Genomic DNA, 25248 nt, shown 5'->3' with positions numbered 1-25248 from the left:
CCTAGTAAATGAAATGTGATCTTAAGAACGATTACTTTTACATGTTTCTTGGGTGATATCTATTTTTAAAAACTAAGACAAAAAAAAGCAGTGATGACACAAAATCCAGCACTAAACTTTCAGAATTAACTGAAGGTGGTAAAACCAGCTCAAACCAGTTCCATATCTTCAGGGTCATAATTAGTCTACTGTCAGTGGATGCATATATGTATAATGATTACTGTCACAAAATTAAACTATCTCAAAATTATTTCTTGTCCCCAAGTGATTCACCAAGTAATGCCACCATGATTCATCTCTGTTTTATTCGACAGTGACAGGATAGTGCTACATACTAAGCCTGAATGCCTTCCAAAGATGGAGTCGTTGCACCTCCTAACTTAGCTTAATTAATTAGTTTACTTAACTACTTTAGTCACACCCAAATTCTGAGTTTTTAATTGTCTAGCTATAATATTTTAATTTCTATTGGCTTTAAATATAAAACTCAAATTATTTGATGCTTCATTTGACATGTGTTTGTATTTATTCTGTTTGCCCATTTTCCTTTATTTTTTAGAATAGTGGAAAATCCTTAGTAGAATAATCCATACCTATAACCCTTTCTTTAGAGATCTAATGTCAGAGAATAGAATTATAGAAAAAAGAGGCAAATAGATGTTTTAGCTTGAACTCTATTTGAATAACACTAAAACAGAATAGGAGAAAAGAACAGTAAGTTACACTATTCTTTGTCTTCCATTAAAATACTACTTTCACATCTCATCATGGCTTAGAGGTGACAGTTTACATTTGTGAAGGTACCTTTCACAATTATAATTGGAAGGAGAATTTTTAACCAAAGAATAAAAGACAAAACAGAAAGCTTTTGTTACACAATTTTTTTTAATTTTATATAAACAAAATCAATGAAGATGAAATAAAAGAGATCAAATATTACTGAAAAACCTGTTTTTATCTGTTATCTGAGTTTTATAGCTGTAGAAGAAAAAAACTACTCCATGTTTAGGGCACAAGCTTACCAGAGACTATTTTTAGTAATTAATCTAGTTCTAAGCATCTATATGTAGAGAGAAAAGGGGTTGTTTTGTTTAGCCTGGTTTCACAAGCCTTTGAAAATCTCTAAGCTGTTTTGGAATTATAATCTGTAATATTCCCAAAGAAAAATCCCATAATAAGATTACAGCGCTTTTCAAGATGAATAAATTTCCCCAAAAGTAGGTATTTCAGCACCATTTGTAGACTTTCATCTTGGGGCCACTTGAGAATCTACTTTACCAGTTGTATTTTATTCCGTTATGTCCAAGGTATCTTCTTTAAACTTTTAAACATTAATATGTAGGTTATCATGTTAGTACGTTGGTGGTTCTGAAAATGTAGCTTACGTCATTCACAAGTGTCCTTACTCTAAAATATAAAAGAATTATGTGTTACCGTGGAAGGAACACTGGTTTGGAGTTTTAAAGTAGCATGCTCCTACTACCTCTGTGACAACAACTTGTACCATGTTCACCAGATCCAGTATATTTTTCCATTATACCACTTGACTTCTTTGTACGTTATCTATGAACCAATAATACTTGTATTATTTGCCTGGTTGTTGTGGAGAAAATATTTTGAAAGCACTGTATGAATGTTAGTTGTCATTATGTAAAAACAGATATGCTCATGTCAAGTCAGCATGAGGGGTAAAGTAGGATGAAGTCAAGCTTTTTATTCAGGTACCTTGTTGGTGAAAAGGCAATAATTTGAGAATTTTAGATATACTTCTTCCATCGATAAAGTTGAGTGTGTCAGAGAGAATTCCCTTGTCCTTAACATTCTAGTTAGAAGCCCACAAAATATGTGACTTGAAGTCTGCAAATGAAAAAGTTAAAGAATGACGAGAGTGGTGACACAGGGCTATATTTTGACTGATTTCTGTAGAATTAATTATGATATCATAAAATCATCTCCGATGTATCAAAAATCATCTTTTTGTATAATAAAATTGTGTCACTCTCTGTGCTCTTTCCTCACCTTTTCCTTATTATTTATTCTTTATTAGAGTATCCTTCTCCTTTTGTCCCCCTGCCTTCTTCTTTTACCTGTTTTTTTCCACTTATATATCTGTCTTCCTTCTCTCAGATAAAATATTTAGCACTCATATACGTTTTTGGGAAGCTTTTACGTTGAGATAAGGGGGGAAAATAATGGTATTATAGAAAACTTGAGTGATAAAATAAATTCTTATTTAAACAATTTATAAAACAAAATGTGTTCTGTTCCTATTAAACACATTAGAGAACATAGCAATAAATAAACTTATAAGTAATATTAACCTAAAACCATAAGCAAGCATTATCTGTAATGGGGATAAACTAAAAGCCTTCCCAGTACAATTGAGGGTGAAGCAAGGTTGCCAATTATTGCCTCTATTATTCAATATTTTACTAGAAATGTTAGCTATAGCAATACAAGTAGAAAAAGAAATCAAAGGAATTAGAATAGGTAATGATGAAACAAAACTATCATTCTTTGCAAGTGATATGATGTTATACTTAGAGAATCTTAGCGAATCAACTAAAAACTATTTGAAATAATTAACAACTTTAATAAAATTGCAGGATATAAAATAAACCCATATAAATCATCAGCATTTCTACATATTATCACAAAGTCCAGCAGCAAGAGACAGAAAGAGAAATTCCATTTACAGTAACTATAGGCAGTATAAAATACTCAGGAGTCTATCTGCCAAGACAAACCTAGGAACTATACTTGTTACACAAAGAAAATGAGATCTAAACAATTGGAAAAATACTAGTTGCTTATGGGTAGGCCAAGCCAACATAATAAAAATGACAGTTCTACCTCAATTAATTTGTTTATTCAGTGCCATACCAAACTAGCAAAAAATATTTTATAGGGCTAGAAAAAATAATAATGAAATTCATCTGAAAGAACAAAAGGTCAAGGATATCAAAGTCATCAATGAAAAAAAAAGTGAAAGAAGGTAGTCTAGCTGTAAAACTGTGCATACCTTCCGATCCAGCAATACTACCGCTAGGTCCGTATTCCAAAGACATCCCAAAAAGGACCTATTTGTACAAAATATTTATAGCAGCTTTTTTTGCGGCGGCTAAGAATTGGAAATCGAAGGGCTGTCCATCAATTGAGGAATGGTTAAGTAAGCTGTGGTATATGCTTGTAATGGAATATCATTGTGCTATAAGAAATGACAAGTGGGATGATTTCAGAAAAACCTGGGCTCAGCATGAATTGAAGCCAAGTGAAGTAAACAAAACCAGGAGAACATTGTATACAGTAACAGCAATATTGTTTGATGAAGAAATGTGAATGATTTAGCTATTCTCAGCAATACAATGATCCAAGACAATCCCAAAGGACCAATGATGAAGCATATTATCTACCTCTAGAGAAAGAACTGACATTATTTAAATAGAGACTGAAGTACACTATTTTTCACTTTCTTTCGTTTTTTTTATTCTTCTTGTACAAAATGACTAAGATGGAAATGTTTTACATGATTGCACATGTATAACCTATATAGGATTGCTTACCTTCTCGGGGAGGGAGGGATAGAACTTAGAACTTTTATTTAAAAAAAAACACAAATGTTAAAAAATCATTTTAACAAGTAATTGGGAAAAAGATAAACTATCATATTAAAAAAATGTATTGACAGTGAGATATTCTACAGTGGCATAAGCCATAAAGGACAGTAACTATTCTCTGTATTGTTGAAAATGATTATAAAAATCATTCCAATACTTTTCCAAGCTTGCAATCTTGCTAATAAAGTAGTCTTCAATATATACTTTAAAAAATGGATGTCCTAAAAATATGGAACCATTTCAAAGTAATAGAAACTATAGGTATTCGAACAACTCCACAGGTTTAGGAAAAGGAAGCTCTCTATCCCCATGTAAGAAAAAGAATACATATTTGGTATTTTTCACAGATGGAGACTATAGCAGACATGCTTTCTTTAACAAACTTTAATATAGCTTTTCCTGTCTAGTCAACCATGAAAGGAAATATTAGACTTTTTTTTAAGAGAAATAACTCCACAATTAAGTAATAGAAATAATTGCTTATGTGGATTTAAAGGGTTATGTTTTCAAATGAGATAATATACATAAGGCTATGACTACACAGAACTATATAAATGTGATTTATTACTAAGTGAACTTTACCATTAAAGAGATGATGACAAACAAGAATAAAAACGTTATAGAAATTTGAATAAGAAAATATCAACAACTAATAACCTTTTCTATTTATATAAATCTATATAATCTACACATGAATTAGTGGCATCCTTATTAAGGATTATTAGTAGTAAACAGGCAGGCTTTTAACAATGATATTACAGACCACGTATTTACCATCACACAATTGACTAAAATGTGTAGAAAATATAAGATCGATCCCATTGTTCTTATTGCTTGTTGATTTTTTTTAAGCTTTTGATTAGTTAGAGCAAAATGCCACATTAAAAGCTCTCTTACAACATATTGCCTCCTCTGCATTATTTCTGCATCAATCACAATTATGTGAGATTCCTTGAAAGCTTTATCAATAGATTTAACCTTGTTTAATAACTTTTATCACTAATATCAAGCAGGGCAAAAAATAAAGATATGTATACTCCCAAAGGTATTTGCATTGTCATGTAGGCGATCCAGTAAAGAGTTTAAATTGAAGAGCGTTTCCCTGTGAATAGTCAAATCTTCTGTGTTCCTGTTTGTTGGCATTGTGCTGGTTGCATCAAGCCCAGGAACGTTGCAGTACCTCATAAAGGAGATCCATAACTACTCAAAAGTGTTTGGCTTACCCATGTACAAGGAAAAAACAGTGGATGAAGACTGCCTATTTTACAGATATTAAATAAGATGGACAGCACGCGCGCACGCGCGTGTGTGTGTGTGTATACGGACAGTACACACACATATAACTTTACATATATATGTATACATACATATACACACATGTATATATGTACATATGTGTATATGTGTGTGTGTATAAAATAAACTTTAATCCAGTATATATACCCTTGGACTCACTGCAAAAGGGCTATGAATTGAGCACAGAAGTAAACAAGAGAAGATTGGGCTGGACTGCTTCTAGGAAATTGCAAGACTCCTGTGGTGATCCAGCACTTTTCCCTGAAACAAAGGTTCATCTTTTTTAATATCTTTCTTCTGTGTCTCTGATGTAGTCTCCAGAATGTATTTGTTCTTCACATCGCTCTCATAAAATATCTAATTTCATCCAAGACACATCTCAATCTTGTGCCTATAGATCTCCCTAACTTCTAGTACCGTCTCTCACTGAATAGTTTATATTTAACTTATCCTGATATTTGTTTTATATTTATTCTATATGTATCTATACATGTACATGTCTCCCCCAGTAGACTATAAGCTCCTCGAGATCAGAGATTGTTTCTTTTTTTATCTTTGTGTTTCTGGCCCCTAGCCCATACGTGACATTTAATAAATGCTTGTCGATTGATTGTCAATTTACATAGTAGATACTAGACATAATGAACATTTGTCACACTGAATTTTACAGGTAATTTATGGCATGTAATTTTTGTAATGCAACCACTTTTTGTTATTTTAAATATTAGTGTTGACTAAGGACAATCTTTAAAGACAAGCTTCAGTGAGTTACTTGTATCAGAAAATATGAGCAAATCACTATACACATCTTTTCAAGTTATATAAAGATAGTCAGCTTTACTTTTTTCGCAAAAAGCCATGAGAAGGACATTTCTTTGCAAAATCTTGTAATGCTTCTGGTGAGAGTGTAAGACACCTTCAGTTTAGAGTACAACATGATGCATACTGATACCTAAGTACTTCTAAGGGTGTCGGAACTAAAATAAGAAAATTCCATTTTTCTTTGTGGCAGTAATAAAAATGAAATCCATCTTATAACACAGACTTCTTTCTGAGACTTGCATAATGGTAGATATATGTAAAAACTCAATGCTCTTTTTAAAAATGCCAGGATGTCAAATTCATATTCTGATAAAGAAAAAATAAAGTAACCACATTTCTGAAAGAGTTAGAGTTATGAGTAATAAATATACAAAATAATGTACTTGATACTTCCCAATTTAAAAAATACTGGCTCTGAAAATGATATAGAAATAAAGACCAGCTGATTATTCGTTGGCCAGTTGACACAAGCAATTAACATTTTATTTTAAAGGCCTAGATTTTAAAAATATGAATAAAGAACCCATTTGCCAGGTACAAATATGATATAAATGGTCCTACTCTTAAATTAAAATGGTTGATAGATTTCTCTCATGATAGCTCAGTTTATTAAATGTTCACTAATCACCTAGGTTGCACAATGGATAGAGTGCCAGGCTTGAAGTCAGGAAGATTCATCTTCCTGAGTTCAAATGTGGCCTAGATGCTTACTAGCCATGTGACCCTGGGCAAGTCACCTAACCCTGTTTGCCTCAGTTCTTCATCTGTAAAATGAGCTGGAGAAGGAAATGGCAAACCGCTCCAGTATCTTTAACAAGAAAACCCCAAATGTTGTCACAGAGAGTTGAACAAAACTGAACAATAACAAAAACAATCTTTTTAAAAGCTACATTAGCCTACAAATTGCTTGTTGTTAGGGATTAGAAGAATATTTAATTTGCTATCATGAAATCTTAAATTTTGAATAGTCTTTGGAGGCTATCCATTCCAGGCTTCCTATTTCCCATCACCGGCTGGAAACTCTCTTACTATTATCCAGCTTAACCCACAATGTCCCAATGTTAAGATGATGCTTCCTTTTATCTTAAACCACCTCCTTTCTTTTCTTCTTCTGTTGCTCTCTCTCTCTCTCTCTCTGTCTCTCTCTCTCTGTCTCTCACACACACACACACGCTCTCACTCTCATTCTCTCTCATTTATATAAAGCTCTTCACAGAGCCTTTAGTACTTTTACTACTATCTCTTACTACCTTTCTTATTTTATATTTTACTATCCTCCAGGTACTCATTCTGTGATACAATTATCCTGGCGTACTTGCAGATCCTCAAAAATGTTATCCCTTCTCCCATTATCTACCTTTGTACTGGCTATTCCCATACCTAGAAAACTACTCCTCTCTTCTGCCTCTTACTTTCCCTGGCTTCTTCCAACAGCTCAAATCCTCCTTTTTGTAGGAAGCCTTTCCCAGTTGCCCTAGCTGTCTCATCTGAGATTTTCTTCCATTTATTACTTATGTAACTTGTATGTAACTATTTACATATTGTCTCTCCCATTAGAATACAGGTTTTTGAATGCAAGTACTATTTTTCCTTTTTTATGTAACCTTAATACTTAACATAGTGGCTGGCAGATAGTAGATACTTAATTAATGCCTTTTGACTTGGTAACATAGTATATATTTTATAGGTGAGGAAACATATTAAGAGGTTCAGTAGTTTGCTGATGATCTCATAGCTAGTAAGTATTCAAAGTGATGGTTGGACATCAAGTTCAAGGTTCTGTCTGCTTCCTTAAACTACTGCTTGTGTCAGAATGCATTTATGTGTTCCTATCCTTAATCAAGAAAAAAATTACCAAACTCTTTTTGATGTGACTTAATATTTTTAAAATGTCAAGGATCCTGAATTAATAAAACAGAGACTACAGAGTTTAAATGGAGAGTGCATTTAATTATTTTTATTATATTTTGCCATTTACAAGTCAATCCTATGTTTTTATTTTTAGGTCTGGATCTAGCCTTTCCAGCTTCTGTTCATGAGAATGTAATTTGCAGTAAAATATTTCAAATTCTTTACAAAAATGAAGAAATTGTTATAAATGATGTTATGATCTTCAAAGTTAAAATGCTATTGGATGAAAAAAAGGTAAGCATCAAATAAAAAAAATTTAAAGCATTTAGCTATCATTTATGTTTTCTATACCTATTCAAAGTAGATTTCATAAGCCATTCATTTCTTTTAAGATTGAAGAATCCCTTGATGAAATGAATTTCCTGTTATCTTTAGATCTACACTTCACAGACACAGATTATTCGTAAGTATGCAAATAAAATAGTTGACTATTAAGATACCTACACTTACTTATACATCCCTAAATGACAACTGGGAATTTTTTTTTGATTACCCATTTCCTTCTTCCTAAAACTTCTTCTATAGTTTGGTAGCACACTGGATAGAGCACTGGGCCTGGAGTCCAAAAAACCTGAGATCAAATCGCACTTCAGGTACTTGCTTGCTATGTAGTCCTGCATAGGACATTGACACAGTTTCCTCAACTGTAAAATGGGGATAATAATAGCACCTTCTTCACAGGGTTTGTTGTGAGGATGAAATGACATGATATTTGTAAAGTGCTTAGCATTGTGCCTGGCGCATGCTAGGTCCTTAATAAATATTTACCCCCTTTCTGGTAACAATCCCTCTATAAAATGAAGTAGGGAATGTAATTTTGGATCCTGACCCTGCCAGTTGAAGACAGTATGTTACAGTCACACATGTACTCAGATTACATGAGATTCAGGTGGTAAAATTGTACAACATGAGAAAATATAGGAAAATGAACTCCGTGTATCTGTTATACCATCGTGGAGTGGTAAAGATGAATACTCTATCTTAATGGCACTTTTAAGTTTACAAAGCATTTCTTTTTTCACAATAACCATTTGAGGGACATAGTATAAATAGTATCCCCATTTTCCACATAATAAAATCTGACTTAATATACGCTTAATGGTTGTCAATTCACTTTACACACGTTGGTTCTTTTGGTCCTCACAGAAGCCTTATAGGTCTCATGAGGAAATTTAAGCATTGAGAGTTTGTGACTTTACTGTGGTCATAAAGCTAGTAAATATGAAAAGCAAGAATTTGAGCCCAGGATTCTGGACACAAAGCTCAATGTTCTTTCCACTACAGCATGGTGACCCACACCTTCGAAACACAGTGAATAAAGTTTTATTATTTTTAGGTTTTAAGGCATATGAATTTATGAGCAGCACAAACCTCATAAGAAATTTAGGAGTGACTATCGTGACTTGCCTATCCAGCTAAATCATTGGGGCTGTATTTTAGACCAGTTGTGACTGGAAACACTTTTGCTTGCTTGACTGCTATGTAGAGAGAATTGTAAATACAGTGAAACAGTTTTACTTTTTATTTTTTGTCTTACAAATGCTATTCTAAAACATTTTTGGAAAATTTCACGTAAGATCAGACTACTTTGTCGTATTTCTGCACTTAACCCATCTTAAGTGTCACTGATTTATCTCAGCCCTGAGAATTTTATTGTGACAAGTTCAGTGGCAATAAGGAATCAGCTTCCCACATAACAGCCACTTCACGTACCAAAGGTCCACTTTTGGTGCATAAAGGAATACCTTGATAATTTTCATCCACTCAAAGTCTTGCTTGTAGTGCTAGCCAAAGTTAGAGAATTGTTCTGTTCCACATATCTGGTAATGTTCTATGTGTTTATTGTTGCCTAACAACTATATTGGATATTATTCTTGAAATTGTTGCAAAATTGTTTTACAGGTAAAATCTCATTGTAGTCACAATTTTTTGTTTCACTAAAAGATGTCAAAGCCTCCAGCTGTGGTTCCATTATTTTAATATTACAAAATTTTATACAGCACAATAATTTGAAGTGGCTTTAAGAATTTACCAGGATTGAATTTGTTCTGTAATACATTATAATACAATTGGCATTGTATTATCATGTTAATATATCTAGGAGAATTTGATTGTAGTTACAGAAATGTCAAAAAGGACCTTGTTATGAGACAGCTTTATAAAAGAACTCATGGTATGGATATTGAGAACAGAGTGATAATGAGACTGAAGTATATTTTGTCATTGCTGGGTGTTATGTTGTTGTCCCATGTAAATTTAGTGCTTTTTAGATTGTTTCTCAGTATTTGTTTAGAGTTTTAAAAAGTAATTAGTAATGACCTTTCCCTAAGATTACTCCATATTCATTCTTGATTATTTTCTATTAGTTTAAACTGAACTAGGAAATATTAACTCTTCCCTAAATCATTTCTGTACTTACATAAAAATATGTTGCTTTTTGTAGGGCAGATGACTTGAACTCCTTGCAACTAATAAGTAGCCGAACATTGAAGCTGCACTTTAGCCTCCATAGAGGCCTTCATCATCATGTTAATGTTATGTTTGATTATTTCCACCTTTCTGTTGTGTCTGTTACAGTCCATGCATCATTGGTTGCACTACACCAGCCACTAATAAGGTAAATTTATCTTATCCCCTAAATCACAATGCTTTTTTTCTATAGGAAGAAAAATGCTTTGAAAAATAACAATGTAGAACTGTTTAGAGATTTTTCTAATTTACTTAATGGTGAAATAAATTATGCTAAAATAAGTATGTAATAGATTTTAAGAAGATGAGATTTTTAACTTTTAAGACTTAAGAAAAAAGTATTCTAAAACATATCTTTAATAGCCCAGTCCTATGTTTAGCAACCTTTAGTGTCAGGAAATTCATTTTATGTCTAAACTCTAAATCTTTAGTAAAAGACCTTTTCCTGTCTTTCTCTTTGCAGATGAGCTATAGTACATCCACTATACATAAGTTCCTTATATATTTTAGCTATTAAATGACCTATCATCCTTTCCTCCCATCTCTAGGCTGAATAATTCCAATTTAACTTTGCCCATATAGTACTTTTGATTTTCCAAAATTTTGGTCATCTTTAAAATTCATGGCTAAAACCTTTGTATTTCATGTACTTTTCTAGTTATGAAGGTTAGAGAATTGGTCAGCGTATGCTGTGATAAGTTTTCAAATAATATTCAGTATATCAGAAAGCTTGCTTTAGCAACTCCTCCATACTGTGTTCAGATTTGTATATCTTCAGTGATGTTTTTGCTTTTAATTATTAAACTTAAAATCTTCTCGTTTTTGTTTCTGTTGGATTATTTCAATTATTGAATTATTTAAAAGATTAGAGGCATTAGAGGCAGCATGTTATAGTAGGTAGGGCATTGGACTTGGAGTTGTGAAAACCTGAGTTTAAATCCTACTTAACTTATTGTCTGTGTGGCTCTGGACAGGTCACTTAGCCTCTGTTTGCTTGAGTTTCCTCATCTATAAAATAAAAGAGTTGGAATAGGTAACTTCTAAGAGCCCTTCCAGCTCTAAATCTATGATCTTATGAAAAAATGCTAGTCATTAGATAGGGATAAATTGTTCCCCTTGGATAAAAATCTATAATATCTATGATTAGAACTTACCCATCATAAAAGTTAAAACTGTAAAGATCCTCTAAGCTTTCACTAGCTTGATGTCATCATCCTCCTTTTTTAATATTTATTTTTACAAACTTCCATTACAACTATTTGATGTTCATAATAGAAGTTTTCATCTTTTTTAAAAAATGTATGGTACTTTGAACTTCTTTTTACAGAAGAAACTCTTAATTGGAAGCTCCGATTTTCCAAACTCACTAAGACTATTATGAGTAATGCAAGCATAGTATCTCCCTTAGTGAGTATATAAACCATCCATCAGGTGGTCATTTTGATGGCCTTCATTAAGTAGTGAAGTGGTAACCAGATCACTGATTTTAGTTAAACATGTGCTTCCTCTTGCAATTCAGTAGTTTTTGCCACAGACTAGTAAGAATAAAGGACAACTTACCTCCTAGATGTGGATTATTGAAAGAAGACTCTTTTGGCCCTGAATCATATTTCAGGAGGATGAACTGTTGGCTCTGCCTAGTGCCTGGAGGAAAAGTAGACGTGCATTTAATAGCTGGTATTGCTGTCCTCAGTAACTTCCATGGAGCCTCTTATTTCCTCTATTGTTAGAATTGTCCTTTCCATGAATGCAGAATTTTTTCTCACTTTCCCTCTACTTATAAATCAAGTTGGAAGGTTGGTAAGAGGCAGCGGGGCAAGATAGTGGCAAAGCTTTTTGCTGATGGTTCTGGTCCAGGGGTCATGTTAAAGTTAATATTTCTAGCTCTAAATGCTTCAATAAGTTTTTTCCTAAATCTATTTATTTGTCTTCCAGTTGTCTTCCAATCATAGTAAAAAGAGCATTTCACATTTCACATTGTTTTATTGTTGTTCTAATATAAATAAAATTAAATTAATACAGTTAACCCAAATAGATATATTTTCACTTGATTATTTAAGTTAAGCAATTTCAGGATTTTCTCATATACCTGGCTTATACGTGATCTGTTTTTTATTCTTTGGTATGTTATTTCAATGCAGTTTTTCCAAAATAGTAGTACTAATAGTTAATTCTAAAAAAAATTTGGCAGTAAATGGAATTTACTATTGACTTGAAGATTTATTTGCTGTGATAGTGATATTTTTGCAAATTCAGATTTCTTTTTGCATATGAAACATGCTTATTCCTTATGGCAGTATTGATTTCCTTTTCCATTCTTACTTTTTGCAACTGGTTTGAGTGCATTAATTTGACAAATATCAACTATCATTCTTGATTATCTCACACAGTAGTATGTAATAGAAATACAAAAATTATTTCCAAAATGGTAATTTTCTTCATACAGAGGGAATTTTTGCAGAAGGTTTGTGCTACCATATCTGTTTTGACATTAGAATTGTTTAGATTGTTCCTAAAAGAATTTGTAGATATTATTTTTTCAAGCCTTAATGCATCTCAGTTGTGGGTTTAGATCGTATAAGTCCCTTCCAGCTCTACATCTCTGATTCTATGATCCTATGAAATTATCTCTGTTTCTTGAGAAACTAAGGTACCAAGTACATTAAATGCTTTTCCTCTTAAAATATTTAAATTATGGCTCCTATCCATAAATTTTGGCCTGTATCAGAATAACAATACATAAATATTTAGGTAATTGCAAAATACTTAATTTGAGGACTACCAGTGCTCCCCACAGTATTTCCAAAAAAGAAAAAACAGCCAGTGAACTGACAGATATCGTTAGGTTTGGTTCTTCTTCTCTTGTTTTTTGTCCACTGTCAAGTTACATGAAGGTTCACCAGAAGAGGAGAATAGCAATACTTTGGAGTACCATTGTCTTCAATACAGAAATAAATCTTTTTTTTTCAACCTCATTATTTTTTAATCACTGGGAACAATTATAAAATTATCTTAAAATGCATTAGTGGAAATCAGAATCTTGCAGAAGTGTTACCCTTCATATGGATTTTTATTTTTATAAGACTTTATTTAGCACATATTAAAGTTGAATTCAAGTTGCTTTTTGAAAGGACAGTAATTTAAAAATAATTATTCCCTCAGCTTTCCTCGTCCTGTGAAGAACACTTGGCTAAATAGAAATGCACCAGCACAAAACAAGGACTCTGTGATTCCTTCTCTTGAAAGCGTGGTCTTTGGTAATAACTACTCAAAACAGTTAGCTCCAGATGTAAGAATATAGTATATTTAATTTTTTTCTCTTTTCTTATTTCAGGAAAAAGGAATGCAACAAATGTTTTTTCAGTAAACAGTAGAACTGGATAATTAGAGTCGTTTGGGGGATTGAATCTTTTAATGGACTGACCCAATTAGAAGGGAGAGTTTGGAAACTGTCAAATGACTCCATATTCTGATTATCAAAATTATGGCCTACCTTAAGATGTATGCAGAATAAAAGAAACTTTTCAGCTTTTTTATCTTTCCACAATTATCACTTGTTCTCTCAACAAAACCTTAGCAGCCTAAAGAAGTCCTTCCAGGGGAATTTTTCCCCCTCAAGGTTCTACTCTGCAGAATTACAGACAGATCCCAAACATTATATGTTCATTCAGCAGATAGTCCCTCCTTAATAACAATAAAAGTAATAAGTTAACGTTTATATAGCACCTACTGTGTGCCAGGCACTGTGCTAAGTGCTTTACAGTTGTTATCGAATTCGACAATCTTCAAAAGTAATGAGGTAATGAATCATAACCAATCAAAATGCTGCCCTAGTAGTTCAGATGTCACCTCTGATTCCAAAAAACAATAATTATCATTGTAATATGAACAGTTTTCACAGGTAATATAAAAATTTATGCTTGAATTAGATATGCCTTTGTTTCAGTATAGTTCAGGTGAATAAATTGAGCCATATTTAATGTTTAAATGACTTTTACTAATAAAAGCAGTTGTGTTAAGCTTTACTTTAGTCATATTTATGGTTTAGATTTGATAGGGATTATTGCAAATGATCTAAATTTTAATATAAGAAAAATATAGTCCTTATATTTTTCCATTTTGAGATTTTTTGGGGTAGTAATATTTTGTCTTAATATTTTTGTTTAGGGATGCAGTTTCATGATTGCAGAATCCTTCTTACATCATGCCTACAATTTCCATTATACACTTTGTGCCAGTTTGCTGCTAGCATTCCAGGGATTGCACAGCTACTTCCTAATGGTAACACAAGAGCTTCCTTCTTGTCACAGAATAGATCTGGGTATGTTGGAAGTAATACAATCTTTTTCTGTACTTCCAAATCTTTTCTATATGATTATATTGTTAGTTATGGAGACGCATTGCTATACTCTTCACATAAAAACTATAATGTTCATAAATGATATTTATCTCTCAGCTGTTGAATCTGAATATGTGAATCAGAAGTATTTTACAGTCTTTAAAAAAACACTTCTTAGTGATGCATTTTAAGTGAATATTTTGACATATGAAAAACAAAAAGTAGTACATTATCCTTTTGTAATAATGAAAAAATAAAAGCAGGAAGTAATATTGTGGAGCAGATATGGAAACAAAAGTCCACATAAAGTATCTGAAGCAACTTAAAAAATTGGTTTCAGTTGACCATAGAGTCAATTTGTGGGATTATGAATATCATTTAACCAGTGCTCAAGAGTTGTAGGTCACCAACAAACCAAGCACATGCTTTCATTTTATCTATGTGTGCGCATGTGCGCGCGCACACACACACATGGATATGTATGTATGTATAATGTAAGTATATGCATAATATACATACATGCATATATGTTATTGTGATTGACAATGCAAAATTTTGATTTTATGTTTGATTTTAATTTTTATGTAACAAAAATTAATGAATTAGATCATTTTTAAGATTTTAATTATGTTAGCTCTCTATCCTTTTGAAGAAATCCAGATGCTTCTATTTTGATTACTGTTAACTTGGTTGTATTATATTTTCCTAACTACTCTTTTGAGCACCTTAATCTTTTAATAGTATTTAATGCTCTTTGTGAAATAGGTATCATTCTAGATAGCTTACAGATATGAAAATTCTTCATTTGAAATTACATTTAAATTTAAGTAGAAAAGAAAAAAATACTGAACATAAAATTTAATTTAAAAAAAAAGATAAGTAGTCTATTTTTACAGTTGCCTGTTTTGGAGGTTTTTTTGGGGGGGGTGGATTGGTTTTGATGGGTAAACCAAAAATATTTTTAACAGATCATTACTGAACCATTGAACTCTCTGTAGTCTTAACTTTTTGGTTTACTATTACTATGGAGATAATTGTGGAGATGGCAAATGCTGTGCCTGCCTTTGCCTTTATAATGTCATGGTCAGTTGAATTATCTACACCAAAAAATAACCATCAGTTCCCTGGGGGAAAAAAAACAGACAAATTGATTTTTGATTGCATCGACTGTTTCAAAAGGTTGAATACTTATGTACATAGATACCCCATGTGTATATATTAATAAACATTTCTTCTTGCCTATGTATTATCCCTCAGAGTAAAAAAGAATAATGTGAAAGTCATTATCCTTTAGGCCATTTATTATCTGGACAAACTGCTTTTTTATTTTGCCCTCTATTTAAAACATCTGAATGTGTCCTTTGAATGAATCAATCCTACATGTAGAACACTAATGGAGAGTGTCTGTGTTCTTCAAGATAGTAAATTATAATGACCTTGTCTTTTTTGTGTTAAATCAGTATTTGTACTATAGATTTTATAACAAAATTAAATTTTAATTTATTTAACCTACTAATATAATTTTACATTTAACACAATAGATATTTAAGAAAGAAAATTATTGACATATTAACTCAGAGAAAATACATTTGCCAACAGCAGCTAATTTATAAAAGAAGTTGAATCATAAAGTACTTGTAATAAAATTGGTTGTCTTTTTTCAGAGACAAAAGTATATTTCAAATAGAAAAAACATCAATCTCTTCAATTCTTGTGGACTAAGTTTTTATAAAAAATTTATACTTGATAATTTGTTTCCTCTTAGTGAAAATATATATAGGAGGGATTTTTTCTTTTATTTTTTAATTGGTAAAGTGTGACTGAAAATAACAGAGTTTGTCTAAAGTATTTCATATTTCAATTCAATACCATCCCAGACATTAATCAAAAGTTTATTTCTAATTATGCGTTTTAAATGATTTATCATAAAATACTAAAAGCAAAAATAGAGCTCAGTCTTTCTATGGTAAAAGATAATTTTTAAAAATCATTTGAAGAGGCATAGGTACTGATGCATAATTTATAGCATAAGATTTACTGTTTAGTTTACAAGGACATTTTAATGTTTTATGTTTAGTAAATATTGGTTGGTAATACTTGTTTTTCTTAAATCTTTCTTTACTATTTATTGACATACCCCTTTTTCTTGTGACTTTTTAGTCTCTTTTGCATGCATCTTTTAAATAAACTTCTAAAAAATCTTACTGTTTAAGATAAAAGTAATTAACACATAGACTTAAATTGCAAAATAAATTACCCAATGAATACTACAAATTTTAAAATAGATGTAAAGTTGATTTTTAATAGAATATTGAATTTACTTTTTTCTCTTGGATTTGCTTTTTCCCCTTAGCATGAATTTTTAAATTCTTATGTATTTAAAAATCTGAATTTCAAATAAGGTTTGGAAAATGTTCCGGAGCTTTTTGAGAGGGGTAAAAAAAAAAGTTGGAGTGTTCCTAATATTTAGAATAATGCCTTGATTTTTCTCTTTTTTGCATTTTTACTTTCACCTACAATAATTATGTATTTTTTGATTGACATCTAATTTAAAAGTGATGATTAAGTGAGAACATTGGACTAGGGAATCTACAAACCTAAGTTCTAGTCCCCACTACCTTTAATTGCTTTTTCAATAAATCATGTAATTTCCCTGGGTCTCAGTTTCCTCATATGTCAAGCAAAAGAATGAGATTAGACTAAGGCCCCTACAACTTTAAAATTTTTTTTAAGTTCCTTGAGGACAAAACTTGTTTTTAACTTTTTTGTCTATATCATTAGCAACTAGCACAATGCCTACTAATAGGTGTTCATGAACATAGTTACATATAAATAAAATTGAGTTATTTTGATTGTATATCACTTAAATTTTATAGATTTAAATTGAAATAAGTTACAAGCCTTAGATTTTAATGTCATCCTTCATGTACACATTTTAAGTAATATTAAATATGCTTATCAGCTTACCCATCAATGGACTCTGCTTTACTGTTCTAATCTAACTACGCTACAAGACCAATGATAACATTTATTACTAACTTATAGGCAAATTCTAATAAATTACATTGAAAAAGGAGTATAGTAACTAGTCATGTGTGCAATCCTTATAACTAGCCAAGGCCAGCATGCACGTCCTTTACGAGCGCCTTCTCGGAAGAAAATGTCCACGAAACCAGAAAGACACAAATCTAGGTATGTTTTTAATGCAGGATAAGTAACCTCATAGAATCTTAAGTAACATAGAAATTCATGTTTTAAATTATTAACAATAAGTTTATATACCAATGTCATATGTTCCCAACATTAGTAGTTACAGATTTTGGTTGTTTGATGAAGCAGAAATTCTTTGATCATTATGGTAACTTTCTCAATTTAATCTGAGATCCAAAGGGCAAAATTAACTAAATTTCTTATTTTAAACTATGAAATGATAAATATAAAAAGGCTATCCTTAAGGATCATTTAATACTCTTTTTAAAGTTCTTTAAGTACTTCTTTCCGGGTCACAGTCACAAGTTGTGTTCAAGAACAGAGCTTCCATATGGTGACTAAAGGGCTTTAAAAAGTTCATTTTAGATAACATCTATACTACCGAAATTGAACTAAACTTAATTTTTTTCAGAATAGTTCTCCTTAACTTTGAGTAGACTCTGTGATAAAAAACTTAAATGGAAAAAATCTAATCTACATGACAGAAGTAAATCAGAAGACTAGCTGAAGTAACTTGAGTTTGAGTTATATTTTAATGTAATATTGCTCCAATTCAAGAGTAACTTCTGCTCAATAATTCTATGTTATGTAAGAAAATAAAGATTACTCTTATAAGTTAAAATGACAGTTCTAATTTTGTACTTCAAAGACATTTATAATTCAGTTCAGTAAGCAAATAATGGTAATACTATTTTATTTAATGTCTCTGTGTGAAATATTATTTAAAGGAGTTTTATATCAAATTAACAGGTAATTTCTGTCATACAAAACTGAAAATATATCTTAGAGTTCAATAAATTTGTTCCCTTTTAAAATATTTAATTGTTATTAATCTAGTCATTAAAAATGAATACGTAAAATTTCAAATTAAAGGACAAGTCAGACCCTTTCACATGTTTCCCCTGCCAAAAGTTAGCTCAGATATGTTTAAATTTCAGTGAAGCAACTAAAAGTTAACAAGGTTTCAGTATACAATGGAGGGAGAAAGGAGTAAGAACAAAAGCTGAAGTCCTATGAATTTTTTTCTCTTAATATCATTTTTATAACAATTTCATCTCACAAAAGTATCTATACACATTTATTATTGGCATATTTATTCTACACATCTGTAAGTATGTTTTTTACATTGTAGAAATTCTGACCATAAAGATACTTACTAGTGCCTCCACTGTCAAAATAAGTGTGTGTTCATATTCAGTGTCATTGCATCTAATCAATTTCCTTTATTTTCATGAAATCTTAAAATAAGGCTTTGATTTGTTAATTTAGAATTGATAGTTTTTCAGTTTACGTTATGGGCCCATAATAAACTTACGCATGTACATATATATAAAAGTTTTTCTTTTTCAGATTTTGGGCTTAAAATAACAATTAAAAGATATATTTACTGAATTTTAAAAAGTGAAGTACAAAGACAAGATAATTTAAAACATACCTTCATTGACAGTTTATTAACTGAAGCAGTAATTTAAAATAGAAGTGTCAAAATCTCCAAAGTGGACTGAGGCCCGCAACACTCCTAAGATGTGGCCTGGACTATATTAAAATGTATTTTAGAAATATTTAAGAAAATAAAAACACAATCAAACAATAGATGATCTTAACATTTGCTTTTTTAAGTCAATATGCATCTTGCTGCATGGTTTAGTGGCCTCCTTTTTTATTTGAGTTTGAAACCACTGATTTAAAACAACTTTCGTTGAATTTAAATAGAGACTCTTGTCTTAAAATTCAGTGAATTCATTTTTTAAAGACCTGGATTTAAGGATCAAAACTACTCTGTGTATTTAAGCATTGTATCTATTGGTGATTTTCAACATGGAAAACGACCCATATTACATAGAGAGTAATGAGAAACAGTAAATTTCACAAACTTTATAAATATCTTTTAACTTCTCTTTTGGGGGGACAAATTATTTAAACTTTTAAAACAAAAATATCAGGCTTCCTTGTTTTAATATCACTAAGCTAGTAAGGCTATCAAATAGACTAATGTGTTGATTAAGTATAAAATTCACAAAGCAATTTTTTTATTTAAAGATTATACAAATACTCATGATCTACAACTACCGATGAAAGCCTTGTCTCTTACTAATTTAATTGTGTTCACAACAATCATTTCATAACATTTTCTAAAATCAGTATATTAGTAGTTATTTTAATGAAGAAATAAACATTTTTGACTACCTTAAAGGGTAGGAAATTTCTTATTATTGAAAATGAGTAAACAAGGCAACAGTGGTAGAGAGATTAGACTAGATGACCACAAAGATTTTTCTTAACTATTAAGTTTATATAATACTGGATTTTTAATTTGGCTTTTTTTTCATCTTTCACAGAACCTAAATATATTGTTTTATAGGTATGAAGTCAATTAAAAACAAAGTCACTATGTAATATGCAAGTTGAACTTTTCTTGAGAAGAAAAAAATGAAGAAATTTTAAAATTAGTTTTATTATTTTTCTTCATTTAAAGTACTCCATTAAATTCATATTTGAAGTACTTTAGTTCATTCTGCCTTCATCCAGGTGTTTATAATGTGTATCATATAAATCTGGATTATGCTACAGATATGCCTCCTTCAAGAATTCTTGAAATAAAAATATATATCATTGATAAAACATGAAATTTTAAAATGTTATATATAATTATATGCATAATAGAGAATAGTAACTTTTGACTGAAGTTGAGCTAGTACCTACATGAATATTATAGATATTTTTATGGCATTATTACCTTTTTAAAAATTACCATTATGCTATTATTTCCAGAGCAGTAATTTAGAAAACAGTTATTTGGTGAACTAGCATAGTTAGTGTTCCTATGAAAATGGTAAATTGCATCTGCATTTACTTAACTATTCAAATCTAGCCTAGTAATTTCTTACAGTTGCTTAAATAAGAAGATAATTTACCTTAAACTTTAACACTAAAAAATTTCATCTATCTATACTTTAATTTTTTTTTTCAGAAAAAATAGATGTAGAAGCTCGCCTTACCGAATTATGTGAAGAAGTAAAGGTATTTTGGACTTCTCTTAAGAATCATTGAATTATTTGGATGGTTTGTGTCACCTATTCAAACTACACTTGACTCAAAATTTAAATTGAACTTGTCAAAAAATGTGCTTCTTTTCTAAAATGAAAAGATATGGTTTATCTTATTGAAATAAAATCTTAAATTGGTCAGAAAATATTTTATCTTAGTGTGAAATAAAATTTTTGACATCTTCTAAAAGTTTTGGTTGTACTTTAATATGTAATATGTAGTTGCAGTATTGAAATATATTTTGAAAGGTAAAGATTTTCTTTTTTATTCAGGTAATTTAAGATAACTTTTCTCTAAGAATTTATGGGTTGATTTTTGTAATTATTTTTCATGGATAAATATAATTTGACTACCTATAGTTGCCATTGTTGTCATTATTTGGAAAGAAAATGTATGTTCATTTTCCCTATTAACAATTTTGTTCAGTACTAAGCCCATTTATTTTCAGACTTACTTTTCTTCTTATTGCTGCAGGTGGAAGCTTTGGTTTGGTTTGGTTTGTTTTCACAATAAGAAACTAAATACTTTTAATGTTTAAAATCCTTGTGCAATTTGTTGTTATATGTACTAATGGAAGGGATTAGTAGTACAGATAATGCAGAAATCATATTTGACTTTGAAGTGTTTTTTTGTATTTTCATATGTAAATTATGTGCATATTTTCATACATAAATTAGAATATGACTGGCTGTGTTGAATATAAATTCTCATAATAATGCTTGAAATAGTATATAGAGACTTGATCTGGAAGATGCTAGAAAGTCAACCAATTTTCCTTTCCTTCTCTACTGCCCTCTCTCCCCCATTCCATGCTTGAAATAAATGGTATTCACATCCAAAAGTTGACTACCATCTTTGTATCTCAGTTTTTTGTTGTATTTTTGGTTTGCCTCTCTCCTTACTTCAGAGACATTAACTTATTTAGGAGGGAAAGTAAAAGAATGAAGAGGGGGACCATAAAAAGATCAGCTGCACTTTAGATTCTATATTTTTTAGAGTGACTCTTGCCTAAAATACCTTTGCTACCTACATAGTTCTGTCATTGAGACCTTGATCATTTGAAATTAAGTTTATCACTGATAGCACTATTTGAAATTCTAAAGTAAATTTAGTCCATAGGTCAAACTTTTTTAGTTTTGTTTTAAGACTCAAGTTAATTGTTATATTTAAACACTTTTTCTTCAACCTTGGGAAAGAAATGCTATAAGTTAGCATATATACATATGTATAATTTTGTTATTCTTATATGATTATTATAATACAGTGGTGGGTTTTTTGTTGTGGTTGTTTTTTAACTTAGACTTTGGGGTATTTAAATTCTACTTAGAGTCATCCTGGTGTAGTAAATAAATAGCTGGCCAGGAAAACCAGAGTCCAAGTGTGACATATGCTGGCTGTGTGGCTCTGGGCAAGTCACTTAACCTCCAGGCAATTCTCCGAGAAAATAAGTTTCATAAACTAATACAGATGATGTTTACAAACAAAATAGAACCTTTTCCTACTAAGAATTTATAAGGTTATCTTGTAAGTCTAATAGAATACCACTATCACTTGATTTCAGATATACCGTAATTTGAATTATATGTACTCAAAAGAATAATTTTCTCTTTAGGCTTTCATCTTTAGCCCTATATACTTAGACCATATTATAAAGGGATTCTCTTGTACCTGTGTACAGGTAACAATAGAAATTGGGTGTTACACGATGTTACATGAAGATTAAAAATCAGGAGGCCTGACTTTTAGTTCCAGATCAACAAAATCTTTTTTTTGCCTTGGACTAGTTACTTAAATTCATTAGAATGTAAGCTCCTTGAGGACAGGGATTAGGCGTTTACCTTTCTTTGTATTTCCAAGCCTTAGCAGAGTACCTGGCACACAATATAAATGCTTAATAAATGCTTATTGATTGATTGAGTTTCATGTTCCATATTTATGTAGCATGTACTAATTCCGAGGGTCCCTATCGCAACTCCTAATTATTCTGATGAGTTAGGTTCCCCAGTTTAGCAAGAGTAGCTAGCTACATCTCTCCTCAGGGCTTAAGGGGGTGTCCCTGAGAGGTTGAGGGGTCCATCTCTAGAGCTATTGGATCAAGGCCTCATCAGTCATCAAGACTTAGTAGCTTTTAGAAAGTTAGTGCAGTTGCTATAAAACATATCCCCAAGAGTTGGACAAACTCTCCCACCACAGCAGAGTTTAGGCTTAGAGAACACATGTGGCAAAGGGGTAGCTTACAACTCCTGAAAGTCCTTTTGCTTGGAATCCTCAAAATGTTTCCTCCTGCGTAAGTGTATCTTTTCTGCTGCGCTCTTTACAGAACCTTGAATCTTCATCTAGTCCTTGGCCCCCAATGCAGACACTGTCATCCACTTCTGGAGACACTACTGGGATGGAGATGAGTAGATCAGAAGTTTTCAAAATTTCCAAAGTTCACAAAATCCTCCTTTAATCAAAGAATTTAATTGGTATTCTCTTGCCTCTTAACCTGTTCAGATCTCTCTTAGATTCTGAACATTCTTCCTGTCAAAGTCACTCCAGTTGATTACGGACTTTTTCATTCATTTCATTAATCTAAAGCCTATGATTAATTGGTTTTCACATCATTAAGGTATCAGGATACCATGTTTTATCATTTATTTGAAGTTGGATAGCCTGACTTATTTGATGTATTCAATCTACTTCCCTCCTTTTAAAAATAACAGACTTGAGTTAGATATACTGTTAAGGTTTCTTTGAACTCAGTCCACAAACAGGCATTTATTAAGCACTATATTCAGGTTCTTTGCTAAGTGTTAGGTAGAACTGAGAGAACATTTTTCAAGAGAGATCATTAAGTTAAATGTCATTTTAGGGGAAAAGCGTAGTTAATACAGCTTTTTTTCCTATTGTCAAGATATTATTTCTTAAAACATTTTTAAAATTTTATTTTTTTCATTGTTTCCTAGATTTTTGCATAAGATAAGCCTTGTACCATTATGTCATGTTTTAAAATTTTAAAACAAAAATCCTGTTCCAAACCAAAAGCAAATGACAGGCTTTCCCTGCCCAGTGACTGTTTTTACTAAGGTAGATTTGCTAGAGGATTATTGGATTTCTGCATGTCTGTGCCTGGTCTCCTGCAGTGCTGATATTCAGGAGACTGAAGCTACTGACAGCTCCTTTCGTAAGGTAATGGAAAGAAATAGAAAGAAAAAGTTTTCACCTCTGCAGAGCAATTGTGCTCTAATTATTTTTAAACACCTGCTCTTATGAATAAAATTACTTCCATGAAAAAATTGAATATTTGGAACTAAATTTATTTTATCCTTCTAAGAGACTCTTATTTTATTTAGCAGTTCACCAGCTAAGTGATTGCCTCTTTTAGTGGACTCTACCTTTCACAGTAGGTTAGTAGTAGTTTAACTTTTGTGATGTTTCCATGAATATTTAAGTATGTAGAATAATTTATTGTCAGCATTGGGCAAGAATGTTTAGCATAATTACAAAATTTAGAAAAATTACAGAATCTCAAAAAGAATTGGAGCAGACTTTAGAAGTAATCTAGTCTAACTTGTGTCTGAATAGAAAACCCCTTCCATGACAACTATAAAAAGTAGTTATCACACTCGATCTCCAGTGAGGAGACTTTCCTTTTTATGCAGACCATTCCATTTGCTATAGGCAAACCAAAATTTTAGAGTATAGAGTCATAGGAGTAAGTCCCCAAACAGTAATTTACAAAATACCCCAGTACCTTCTATGGAATCATAAACATTTATTTAAATATCTCATGTAGCTATAACCATGTTTTTGAAAATCTATGTAGTTATAAGATCTCATCAATATCTCTCAAATTTTGTTTATTTTGTTTAATCACGTTAGTGTATTATGTGTAAAGTTTTCCTATATTTTTTGTCTGTGTTTTTAGAGTTCTGTATTTTATAGAATCTCATTTAGAAGATTTTCAGGTTATTTTTAACAGTTGAGTTGTTATAGTTTGAAATTATGTGACTTTAATAAAGTTTTGCTTGAGATAATATTTAAAACTACTAGAATTACTATTTTGGTAATGAAACAAGTAGTTAAAGGCAAAAGCAATTGTATTATATGAAAATAAGATATAAACACCTTGTTCTCATCCATTTTCTTATTTTGAGTACCTAGCATTTTTTTATAAAGAATTGTGCGTATATATTTAATAGGTCTTAGAAAACAGTGTTTTTTTTTTCCCTTCAATTTCAGAAAATGGAAAATCCTGATGAACTGGCAGAACTCATAAATATGAATCTTGCACAGCTTTGCTCACTTCTAATGGCACTATGGGGACAGTTTTTAGAGGTTATAACATTACAGGATGAAATAACAGCGCTGTTAGCACAAGAACATCATACATTAAGGGTGAGTGCTAAATGTAGAACATCATGATGAAAGTTGCCATTTGTCTGCTAAATTTTCTTAAAATATAAAACTTGAAGTTTATGAAAACAAAAGCTACCCAAGTATATACTCCTCTTCCCGCCCCGCCCCTTCTATGTCTCTCTCTCTCTCTCTCTC

General features: G+C 31.2%; 1 protein-coding gene across 2 annotated transcripts in view; it reads left to right on the top strand.

Annotated features, from left to right (window-relative positions):
- Window positions 1-25248, top strand: part of FAM135A (family with sequence similarity 135 member A) — a 109968-nt gene that overhangs the window by 37229 nt on the left and 47491 nt on the right. For both annotated transcript variants that reach the window (XM_036766677.1, XM_036766678.1), the window contains exons 5-12: window positions 7741-7880; window positions 7979-8049; window positions 10090-10263; window positions 13278-13404; window positions 14283-14436; window positions 17569-17646; window positions 20636-20685; window positions 24937-25092. In XM_036766677.1, the coding sequence (XP_036622572.1) occupies window positions 7741-7880; window positions 7979-8049; window positions 10090-10263; window positions 13278-13404; window positions 14283-14436; window positions 17569-17646; window positions 20636-20685; window positions 24937-25092 (950 nt within the window). The remainder of the gene's footprint in view (window positions 1-7740; window positions 7881-7978; window positions 8050-10089; window positions 10264-13277; window positions 13405-14282; window positions 14437-17568; window positions 17647-20635; window positions 20686-24936; window positions 25093-25248) is intronic.

Source organism: Trichosurus vulpecula, chromosome 7, assembly GCF_011100635.1.
Source record: "Trichosurus vulpecula isolate mTriVul1 chromosome 7, mTriVul1.pri, whole genome shotgun sequence".
Taxonomy (NCBI): Eukaryota; Metazoa; Chordata; class Mammalia; order Diprotodontia; family Phalangeridae; genus Trichosurus; species Trichosurus vulpecula.
Note: the sequence above shows the minus strand (reverse complement) of the source record. Positions and strands in the feature narration are given on the sequence as shown.